At 38.8% G+C, this 12,381-nt stretch overlaps 1 protein-coding gene across 1 annotated transcript in view; it reads left to right on the forward strand.

Annotated features, from left to right (window-relative positions):
* Positions 1–12,381, forward strand: part of SLC49A4 (solute carrier family 49 member 4) — a 107,945-nt gene that overhangs the window by 82,005 nt on the left and 13,559 nt on the right. The window contains exon 8 of the mRNA XM_081235542.1: positions 6,450–6,632. Within this exon, the coding sequence (XP_081091668.1) occupies positions 6,450–6,632 (183 nt within the window). The remainder of the gene's footprint in view (positions 1–6,449; positions 6,633–12,381) is intronic.

The following is a 12,381-nucleotide window of genomic DNA, read 5'->3' on the forward strand; positions in this document are numbered from 1 at the left end:
GCACCGAGCTGATCTCCCTGTGCTATGCGGCTGCTTCGCACTAGCTATCTACCTTACGTTTGGTAGTGGATATATGTCCATGCCTCTCTTTCACTTTGTCACAGCTTACCCTTCCCCCTCCCCATATCCTCAAGTCCATTCTCTAGTAGGTCTGTGTCTTTATTCCTGTCTTACCCCTATGTTCTTCATGACATTATTTTCTTAAATTCCATATATATGTGTCAGCATACAGTATTTGTCTTTCTCTTTCTGACTTACTTCACTCTGTATGACAGACTCTAGGTCCATCCACCTCATTACAAATAGCTCAATTTCGATTCTTTTTATGGCTGAGTAATATTCCATTGTATATATGTGCCACATCTTCTTTATCCATTCATTTGATGATGGACACTTAGGTTCTTTCCATCTCCGGGCTATTGTAAATAGGGCTGCTGTGAACATTTTGGTACATGACTCTTTTTGAATTATGGTTTTCTCAGGGTATATGCCCAGTAGTGGGATTGCTGGGTCATATGGTAGTTCTATTTGTAGTTTTTTAAGGAACCTCCATACTGTTCTCCATAGCGGCTGTACCAATTCACATTCCCACCAGCAGTGCAAGAGTGTTCGCTTTTTACCACACCTTCTCCAGCATTTATTATTTCTAGATTTTTTGATGATGGCCATTCTGAGTGGTGTGAGATGGTATCTCACTGTAGTTTTGATTTGCATTTCTCTAATGAGTAAAGATGTTGAGCATCCTTTCATATGTTTGTTGGCAGTCTGTATATCTTCTGTGGAGAAATGTCTGTTTAGGTCTTTTGCCCATTTTTGGATTGGGTTGTTTGTTTTTTTGTTATTGAGCTTCATGAGCTGCTTATAAATTTTGGAGATTAATCCTTTGTCAGTTGCTTCATTTGCAAATATTTTCTCCCATTCTGAGGGTTGTCTTTTGGTCTTGTTTATGGTTTCCTTTGCTGTGCAAAAGCTTTGAAGTTTCATTAGGTCCCATGTGTTTATTTTTGTCTTTATTTCCATTTCTCTAGGAGGTGGGTCAGAAAGGATCTTGCTGTGATTTATGTCATAGAGTGTTCTGCCTATGTTTTCCTCTAAGAGTTTGATAGTGTTTGGCCTTATATTTAGGTCTTTAATCCACTTTGGGCTTATTTTTGTGTATGGTGTTAGGAGTGATCTAATCTCATACTTTTACATGTCCCTGTCCAGTTTTCCCAGCACCACTTATTGAAGAGACTGTCCTTTCTCCACTGTACATTCCTGCCTCCTTTATCAAAGATAAGGTGACCATATGTGTGTGGGTTTATCTCTGGGCTTTCTATCCTGTTCCATTGATCTATCTTTCTGTTTTTGTGCCAGCACCATACTGTCTTGATTACTGTAGCTTTGTAGTATAGTCTGAAGTCAGGGAGCTTGATTCCTCCAGCTCCGTTTTTCGTTCTCAAGATTGCTTTGGCTATTCGGGGTCTTTTGTGTTTCCATACAAATTGTGAAATTTTTTGTTCTAGCTCTGTGAAAAATGCCACTGGTAGTTTGATAGGGATTGCATTGAATCTGTAGATTGCTTTGGGTAGTAGAGTCATTTTCACAGTGTTGATTCTTCCAATCCAAGAACATGATATATCTCTCCATCTATTTGTATCATCTTTAATTTCTTTCATCAGTGTCTTATAATTTTCTGCATACAGGTCTTTTGTCTCCTTAGGTAGGTTTATTCCTAGATATTTTATTCTTTTTGTTGCAATGGTAAATGGGAGTGTTTCCTTGATTTCACTTTCAGATTTTTCATCATTAGTATATAGGAATGCCAGAGACTTCTGTGCATTAATTTTGTATCCTGCTACTTTACCAAATTCATTGATTAGCTCTAGTAGTTTTCTGGTAGCATCTTTAGGATTCTCTATGTATAGTATCGTGTCATCTGCAAACAGTGACAGCTTTACTTCTTCTTTTCCGATTTGGATTCCTTTTACTTCCTTTTCTTCTCTGATTGCTGTGGCTAAAACTTCCAAAATTATGTTGAATAAGAGTGGTGAGAGTGGGCAACCTTGTCTTGTTCCTGATCTTAGTGGAAATGGTTTCAGTTTTTCACCATTGAGGACGATGCTGGCTGTGGGTTTGTCATATATGGCCTTTATTATGTTGAGGAAAGTTCCCTCTATGCCTACTTTCTGCAGGGTTTTTATCATAAATGGGTGTTGAATTTTGTCGAAAGCGTTCTCTGCATCTACTGAGATTATCATATGGTTTTTCTCCTTCAATTTGTTAATATGGTGTATCACACTGATTGATTTGCGTATATTGAAGAATCCTTGCATTCCTGGAATAAACCTCACTTGATCATGGTGTATGATCCTTTTTTTATTATTATTTTTTTAAATTTTTATTTATTTATTTATTTTTGTGGTACGCGGGCCTCTCACTGCTGTGGCCGCTCCCGTTGCGGAGCACAGGCTCCGGACGCGCATGCTCAGCGGCCATGGCTCACGGGCCCAGCTGCTCCACGGCATGTGGGATCCTTCCGGACCGGGGCATGAACCCCTGTCCCCTGCATCGGCAGGCGGACTCTCAGCCACTGCGCCACCAGGGAAGCCCCTGTATGATCCTTTTAATGTGCTGTTGAATTCTGTTTGCTAGTATTTTTTGAGGATTTTTGCATCTATGTTCATCAGTGATATTGGCCTGTAGTTTTCTTTCTTTGTGACAAGTTTTCTGGTTTTGGTATCAAGGTGATGGTGGCCTCGTAGAATGAGTTTGGGAGTGTTCCTCCCTCTGCTATATTTTGGAAGAGTTTGAGAAGGATAGGTGTTAGCTCTTCTCTAAATGTTTGATAGAATTCGCCTGTGAAGCCATCTGGTCCTGGGCTTTTGTTTGTTGGAAGATTTTTTATCACAGTTTCAATTTCAGTGCTTGTGTTTGGTCTGTTCATATTTTCTATTTCTTCCTGATTCAGTCTTGGCAGGTTGTGCATTTCTAAGAATCTGTCCATTTCTTCCAGGTTGTCCATTTTATTGGCATAGAGTTGCTTGTAGTAATCTCTCATGATCTTTTGTATTTCTGCAATGTCAGCTGTTACTTCTCCTTTTTCATTTCTAATTCTATTGATTTGAGTCATCTCCCTTTTTTTCTTGATGAGTCTGGCTAATGGTTTATCAATTTTGTTTATCTTCTCAAAGAACCAACTTTTAGTTTTATTGATCTTTGCTATCGTTTCCTTCATTTCTTTTTCATTTATTTCTGATCTGATTTTAATGATTTCTTTCCTTCTGCTAACTTTGGGATGTTTTTGTTCTTCTTTCTCTAATTGCTTTAGGTGCAAGGTTAGGTTGTTTATTCGAGATGTTTCCTGTTTCTTAAGGTGGGATTGTATTGCTATAAACTTCCCTCTTAGAACTGCTTTTGCTGCATCCCATAGGTTTTGGGTCGTCGTGTCTCCATTGTCATTTGTTTCTAGGTATTTTTTAATTTCCTCTTTGATTTCTTCAGTGATCACTTCGTTATTAAGTAGTGTATTGTTTAGCCTCCATGTGTTTGTATTTTTTACAGATCTTTTCCTGTAATTGGTATCTAGTCTCATAGCATTGTGGTTGGAAAAGATACTTGATACAATTTCAATTTTCTTAAATTTACCAAGGCTTGATTTGTGACCCAGGATATGATCTATCCTGGAGAATGTTCCATGAGCACTTGAGAAAAATGTGTATTCGGTTGTTTTTGGATGGAATGTCCTATAAATGTCAATTAAGTCCATCTTGTTTAATGTATCATTTAAAGCTTGTGTTTCCTTATTTATTTTCATTTTGCATGATCTGTCCATTGGTGAAAGTGGGGTGTTAAAGTCCCCTACTATGAATGTGTTACTGTCAATTTTCCCATTTAGGGCTGTTAGTATTTGCCTTATGTATTGAGGTGCTCCTATGTTGGGTGCATAAATATTTACAATTGTTATATCTTCTTCTTGGATCGATCCCTTGATCATTATGTAGTGTCCTTCTTTGTCTCTTCTAGTAGTCTTTATTTTAAAGTCTATTTTGTCTGATATGAGAAGTGCTACTCCAGCTTTCTTTTGGTTTCCATTTGCATGGAATATCTTTTTCCATCCCCTTACTTTCAGTCTGTATGTGTCTCTAGGTCTGAAGTGGGTCTCTTGTAGACAGCATATATATGGGTCTTGTTTTTGTATCCATTCAGCCAATCTGTGTCTTTTGGTGGGAGCATTTAGTCCATTTACATTTAAGGTAATTATCGATATGTATGTTCCTATTCCCATTTTCTTAATTGTTTTGGGTTCGTTATTGTAGGTCTTTTCCTTCTCTTGTGTTTCTTGCCTAGAGAAGTTCCTGTAGCATTTGTTGTAAAGCTGGTTTGGTGGTGCTGAACTCTCTCAGCTTTTGCTTGTCTGTAAACGTTTTAATTTCTCCATCATATCTGAATGAGATCCTTGCTGGGTAGAGTAATCTTGGTTGCAGGTTTTTCTCCTTCATCACTTTAAATATGTCCTGCCAGTCCCTTCTGGCTTGCAGAGTTTCTGCTGAAAGATCAGCTGTTAACCTTATGGGGATTCCCTTGTGTGTTATTTGTTGTTTTTCCCTTGCTGCTTTTAATATGTTTTCTTTGTATTTAATTTTTGACAGTTGGATTAATATGTGTCTTGGTGTATTTCTCCTTGGATTTGTCCTGTATGGGGCTGTCTGTGCCTCCTGGACTTGACTGACTATTTCCTTTCCCATATTAGGGAAGTTTTCAAGTATAATCTCTTCAAATATTTTCTTAGTTCCTTTCTTTTTCTCTTCTTCTTCTGGAACCCCTATAATTCGAATGTTGTTGTGTTTAATGTTGTCCCAGAGGTCTCTGAGACTGTCCTCAGTTCTTTTCATTCTTTTTTCTTTCTTTTGCTCTGCAGTAGTTATTTCCACTATTTTATCTTCCACATCACTTATCCGTTCTTCTGCCTCAGTTATTCTGCTATTGATCCCATCTAGAGTATTTTTCACTTCACTTATTGTGTTTTTAATCATTGCTTGATTCATCTTTAGTTCTTCTAGTTCCTTGTTAACTGTTTCTTGCATTTTGTCTATTCTATTTCCAAGATTTTGGATCATCTTTACTATCATTATTCTGAATTCTTTTTCAGGTAGACTGCCTATTTCGTCTTCATTTGTTAGGTCTGGTGGGTTTTTATCTTGCTCCTTCATCTGCTGTGTGTTTTTCTCTCTTCTCATTTTGCTTATGTTACTGTGTTTGGGGTCTCCTTTTCACAGGCTGCAGGTTCGTAGTTCCCGTTGTTTTTGGTGTCTGTCCCCAGTGGCTAAGGTTGGTTCAGTGGGTTGTGTAGGCTTCCTGGTGGAGGGGACTAGTGCCTGTGTTCTGGTGGATGAGGCTGGATCTTGTCTTTCTGGTGGGCAGGTCCACGTCTGGTGGTGTGTTTTGGGGTGTCTGTGGACTTATTATGATTTTAGGCAGCCTCTCTGCTAATGGGTGGGGTTGTGTTCCTGTCTTGCTAGTTGTTTGGCCTAGGGTGTCCAGCACTGTAGCTTGCTGGTCGTTGAATGAAGCTGGGTGCTGGTGTTGAGATGGAGATCTCTGGAAGATTTTCACCGTTTGATATAACTTGGACCTGGGAGGTCTCTTGTGGACCAGTGTCCTGAAGTTGGCTCTCCCACCTCAGAGGCACAGCACTGACTCCTGGCTCCTCAATTTGGGATGATTTGTTGTCTATTCAGGTATTCCACAGATGCAGGGTACATCAAGTTGATTGTGGAGCTTTAATCCGCTGCTTCCGAGGCTGCTGGGAGAGATTTCCCTTTCTCTTCTTTGTTCTCAAACGATATACTTCTAGGTGAAATTTTTTTTTCTGTTCCAAAAAAGTCATGTATTTTTTAAAAAAAACTCTTGACATGAAACTCATTCTAAAATTGCGGACTATTTCTATTTTATGTGTTTCTCCAGGAATTACATAGCAGATAATTTTTATTTTATGCTTGAGGGCTGTCATTAACCAGTCTTAAAATATGTAATTTTTAGTTACACTTAATGTTTCTTACATTTTTTTCTTAGATTTTAACTTCTCTTTAAAATTATAGAATGAGTCTAGATTTTGTGTTAATTTGCTATATTTTACCTATCCCTCAATATGCCAGGAGTGTGACTCAGGCGAAAGAATCCTTTAAATTATAGTGGTAAAAATTGTTTCTGTGCTTTGGAGTAATCCACCAAAAAGATACAGCAAATAAACTTGTAATCATCCAGCAAGAGAACCTTTTCCTATCTACTCCACAAAACCTGTGTGAAGAGCTGACAGATGTGTGAAGCTTTACTGAAGTTCATCAACTACCACTGAGAAGAGATGAAATTCCAGAGTTGATACTCATGAAAGAGAACACCCAGAATATCCATTTGATATGACTCACTGCTGCTGTTATGAAACTAAAATGTTTGTGTTTTTATTTCAGTGACATTGTATGCCTCCTGTATTCTCCTGGGAGTGTTCCTGAATAGCAGTATACCTATATTTTTTGAGCTTTTTGTGGAAACTGTCTACCCAGTTCCAGAAGGAATTACTTGTGGAGTTGTCACTTTTTTAAGTAATATGTTCATGGGAGTACTTTTGTTTTTTCTCACATTTTATCACACAGGTAAGAAATTTGACTTTTTATTTACTATCTAAATGTGTTAGGAGAGAGGTCTGTGGCACTGATGTATAGGGAATTTATATGGAGAATTTCCACTAAGGCAAATTACTTTATTTGAGCTTTCACATGAGAAGAAAAAGAAAATATCTTCTGTTGCTTTTCTTGAAAGGCATCCAGCCTGATGGAATGCATCCTCACTGCCCCCCCGACCAAAGTTTCTGATTTAAATAACTTGGAGGGGGTGGCAGCATTTCTACTTTTAAAAGCCCACCAGCTTATTCTAATATGCTGGTTCTCCTTGAGAACCACTGATATCTTGCTTTTTAAAAAAAATACTTCAACTCTACTGTCTTAACATTAGGTAGAAGTTAAGGTCAGGGGTATATATGTAGTTTAAAGCTTTGCAGATGAATGAGAGATCACCCAAAGAGTGGATCACCTGTATAGGACAGCTCTGTCCAAGGGAACATTTTATGATAACAGAGGTGCTCTTTATCTGTGCTGTCCAGCACAGTAGCCACTAACCCATGCAGCTAATGCAGCTAGGGAACTGGATTTTTCATTTTATTTCATTTTGATTCATTTGTTTACATTTAAATTGGTACATGTGGCTACCAAATTGGTCAGTGCAGGTATAGAGTGAAAAGAAGGTTGCAGTTAGAACCCAGGGGTACACCTTTAAAGAAGGGAGACGTCCTTACAAAGGAAGAAGGGGTTGGGTTCCTGAACCCAAGTAGAGGAGTTAGCCTTGGTCGGAAGGAGGTGGAGAGAAGGCAGTGTGTGTGGCATAGAAGCAGAGGCCTGTGCTGAGCACATTGTTGAGGGAGCTCCTTCTTGATGGCACCAACTTTCGGCTTAGAAGCCAGTTCATCTATGAAGAGTTGGTGGGAAGGTAGTGGAGAAGGGGCTTAAGGAGGGAATGAAACTTTAAAATAGCTTTTGAGGGTGGGGGAGGAGATGCTGCAGGGACAGCTGGAAAGCTTGCTGGGCATATTGAAGGCAGGCCCCACTGGTGTTGAGGTCTGTGGGTTTGTAGTGGCTCTGTTTTGCAGTTGTTTGGTTTTCTCTGATATTCTCTTTTCCATGGTCCAAATTCTGTCTCACTATTTTAGAAAATTGGGGCACAATTATCTAGACTTCTTTTTTGCATGTTAAAATAAGGATTTATACTTATTTTATACATCTAGACTTTTTAAATTTTATACTTGTGAGTCTTAAATATAAATCTTTTATTAATTTCTACTAGGTTTATATCCCATTTTGTTTCCTTGTCTTAAATAATTGAATATTACTACTTTTTTTTCTGGTTGCTGTTTTCTTAACTACTCATCAGATACAGTAAATTTGGATAATTTGTACATGGAAGAATCTAATCTATAAGACTTAAATGTAAGAAATGCTCTAAAATGTGACACTCCAAGAGACCTAATTGTCTCTAGGAATTCTGACAGGCTTATAATTGAAATAGTAGCCATGATAACCTCCTTGACTGGAAAAAAAATTTTTGAAACATTCAAAGCTGATGAAACAGAATCTCCCTGGGTTTTGGACAGCTTTTGACATAGCACTTTCACCTAACAGCAAAGAGCATCCAAATGATATATTAATTTCGTAATATAATTAACAACAAACTAGATCATTTCTGTCCATCAGTAATACAGGTAAAGAAGGTTTCATCTTTGCTAAACCTGATATACGTTTGGTTTATCCTATGAAAGAGAGTGACATTTTCGAAGGCAAGTGATATTAATAAAGTCAGACCACTCTTCACTGTTCTTCTGGAAACGTGTTTCCATTAGGGAAAATGCCATCACCAGGTATAGGGTCTTTGCCTTCAATTAGTTTTCTAAACAGAATCACCTAACAGTTATTACATTATCAGCTTTAACCCACTTCAGCTGTGTCATAGTTGAAACTAGGAGGCTCAGTGCCTCTCTTTTTTTGTCTGGTAAAGTATCAGAGATGGCTGTTGCCCTTAGAGTGGTAGAAACGGTTTTCCAGCTCATGGACACAGGTGGGCTGAATGGTCCTTGCAGCCCGGCTGAGCATGGTTTCTCCTCTTGGATGGAAATTGTTTTGTCTTCCCAGCATTTAAAAACAACAACAGTAGATGCCAGATCATGTTATCCCCTAGTAGACCTCTTGCACGTGGTCTATAGAATATAAGAAACATGTATTTATTGGTCAGTTTAAAGCAGGAACTACCCCTGTGCTGTCTGACTGTGGAGGAGCCCAGTGCACTCCTACCATTGTGCTTGGCAACTAGAGCGTCTCTATCACTCTCCTGGGTCTTGAGTGTGCAGCTTCCAATTTGTTCAACAGAGACTGGTGTCTGTACATCAGTCAGTGCTCACTCCTCATTTTGCAGATTTATAGTGACCAGATACAAGCAGACATGTTTGGTTCTTTGGCACAGGCAGTGGAAGAAACAACACCATTTCTGCTAATTTCTATCTCACTGATACAATCAAGGATTTATCTATCTGGGGGGAAAAAGCTTCCCTCTTCTGGGTTGGTTTCTGATCATATGTTCTTATACATATCTATGTAGATGTTAAAGGTTTCTGCCTAAACTCCGTGAGTATTGTGAAAAATAAAACTTTAAATAAAAATTAATCTTAATCGAACAGGATGGTTTTCAGGACAAAAAAAAAAACCTCAGTGTGTTTTGACATTTTAGAGTTAATGAGAAGATGAATGTGAAAGAGCTTAGACCAGGGCACAGCTGGCACTCACCAAATGTTTTGTTTCCTTCTGGATAATTAGCTGGTGATGATAGGAATTTAAACATCTAGTCTTCTATTTTAAAGAAATGCTTTTATGTGCTTATTTGTCAGTGCGTATAATGAATACACACAAACATACCCCACAACTCTCTAAGGCTAAAAAGTTCCTAGAACTATGAAAACTCCGTTGAGATTCTTTCACTTATAATTAGTTGATCTCGCCCCAAAAGTCCCACAGCAAAAGTCCACATGCCTTATAGCTGAGGTGTGATGATACATAAATTACAAATCTGAAAACTGTATAAAATTATTTCCTAAATTTTTAGTTCCGCAGCCCGGTCTGCTAAACATTTTATATAATGAATTCCCTTCCATTAGAGCCAGTGTTTGAATGTCATAATTCAGTCACTTTAAACTTGAAAAACTCACCCAGAAGTTAGTTATATGTCAGAATTCAACTATTAGTTACATGATTGGAGGGCTTGATTTTTAATCATCATAAAGATCAGTGGTTTTTTAGGTCACTTCTCAAGGAAGTACTAAACTTCCTGACTAGAGTTTTTGGTTTCCCACCATGTGCTATCTGGTAGATGACTACATCAGATGTGGCTTTTCAGGGTTGTACAGACTAACCCCAAAATGACCACATTAGAGTGCCTTGCCTGGCAAGATAGGCTCCACTGGTGATTTGCTTGTTGATTATGGCCATTGCCATCATTGATGGCGAATGTCACACAGGCTTCTATACCAACGCCACTGGCCTATTTAGAGCCCTGGGTCACAGAGTTTCTCATGTCCTGTGTTGACTCTGCTTTGGGAACCTGGACCATGTCAAAGATTTCTTGGAGTTTTTCTGACTTGGGTTTTTTAAGGTCACTTTCAAGAAAAGTTACTTGCTCCTTAATATAAGCATATTTGCAAAACTGAGTTGCTTCCTATAATGTTTGCTTTGTGAATCTCAGCGAGTATTTCAGACAGCACAGTGATGTTTTATTCTAATAACTTCACATACAAAATCAATTTGGAAATGCCGTTGTATGCTTTATATGCTCTGAAATGTATTCTAATGTTCTATTTTACAGTTTGTAGCTTGTTTTGTAGTTTGTATTGTCTGTTATTTTTTTTGTTGTTGTTTTTCTAGAAGGTTTGCAGCAAGTTTTGGCTAAAAATATTAAAGGTTTTACCTCAGTCCTTTCATTTTGAAGTAGCCAGCCATGAATTTGAGGCTGCACTGTGTGCAGAGGAGGGAGGTATTGTCTAGTGGTTACCAGGAGAACAGGTTCAACAGATGTGGACTAGTGAGAAGTAATTTTGTATCTAAGAAGTAAAATAATGCAATGTGCTGCTCAAAGCTATCGGATAATTAACCTGGAGTGAAGGGAGCAGGGCATCACACTGTGAAATTGTGGTGTCAGCTGGCTTCTCTTGAGAGAGAATGGAGACAGTTTTGTTAATTACCATAATTTTGGTTAAATCACCAAAGAAACTAGAAGGTTGGTTCTGGAAGATAGTGTCTGGAACCAGACAAGTACTTGAAGCCAAAAGTGTGGCATCACTGCAGGGAAAGATGAGGTGAAAAGTAGAATGGTACCTCATCCTAATTAGTTCAGCCCCAGCAGAGCCTCACCATTTGGTGCAGAGCCCTGAGTAAACTATAGCACCTGCCTCACTGTAAATTGGCAGAGTCCTTAGGCTGCAGCACAGGAGATGACAGAGAGCCAGCAGAAATGTAGAGGCAAGTCATGGGGGCTTGCAGTATGGATTTATAGTTCCTCTAGTGAAAGGCAAAGGGAAGGAATGTTGGAAAACTGTGCTCACTTTAAAAGATACAAAAGAAATTTTTGATGGGTAAGGACTTTGTTGGTTTGATTATGTCATGGCACTGGGCTCCAAAGGACCACAGCCAACTTTGCTCTGACAAGTCAGACTGAACTTTTTTTTTTTTTTTTTTTTTTTCGGTACGCGGGCCTCTCACTGTTGTGGCTTCTCCCGTTGCGGAGCACAAGCTCCGGACGTGCAGGCTTAGAGGCCGTGGCTCACAGGCTCAGCCGTTCCGTGGCATGTGGGATCTTCCTGGACCGGGGCACGAACCCCTGTCCCCTGCATCGGCAGGCGGACTCTCAACCACTGCGCCACCAGGGAAGCCCCCAGACTGAACTTTTAAGCAAGCCATTTCCTGCACATTAGAGCCCCTTAGATGTGGTTTATGTGAATGGTTTTCAGTGGGGACATGCAGAGATTTCCATCCCTGACCTTTTTCTCTGTAAAAAGGCAAAAATTTCAAAGAACACTGGTAGTTGGTTAAGCCAGGTGAACTTAGTGAAGGGTGGATTTGACTTCTCAGAGAGAGGCACAATAGTGAAAAACAACCAACCAACAAACCATGACACTAAAGAGCAATTTTGAGTTATTTTTAGAGATTTCATCTGAACCCAGGTAGAAGGAATCGTTTTACAATTCTGATGAGATATAAAGGTCTGCTTTGGCAATATTTGACTAATTTCTAGGTTTAAGGAGAACTAGGACAAGTTGATTGTTGCTGCATGTGTGTTGCTCTAGCTCCCTGTGAAATAGTCTCTAAAGTTTAGGAAACATCTTTGTTGTAGACTTCAAGTGCCATACTTTCTTTTAGCTATTGCTTAAAATGCGACCTTAAAGTAAAAAACTCTCACTTTTAGTATAAACAGTATGCTGTTATCTCTTTTCGTATTTTTTTCTTTTCGTATTTTTTCACTGCTTCTTTTTGCTTGTTAAAATTATCATCAGAAATCCAGAGGCTATATGGTTAATATAAAAGCAGAAAATGCTTGGTGCGTCATTTCAGGGAATATTAGAATAAAGACAAGATCCCAGAGATCACAGCGTTTCTGAGTGTTTAGATTCTAGTCAATCCAAGTAAAGGACAGAAAACAGCTTTGCATGAAAATACCATTGAAATATACATCTTTGTTCTGTGCTATAGAATAGCATGTCTGACTTTGAAAATGTAGAAATTGAGAGGTTAGGGAGGCTGCTTTTGTGAACAT

The sequence above is a fragment of the Mesoplodon bidens genome (assembly GCF_964165515.1).
Source record: "Mesoplodon bidens genome assembly, chromosome: 5".
Lineage (NCBI taxonomy): Eukaryota > Metazoa > Chordata > Mammalia > Artiodactyla > Ziphiidae > Mesoplodon > Mesoplodon bidens.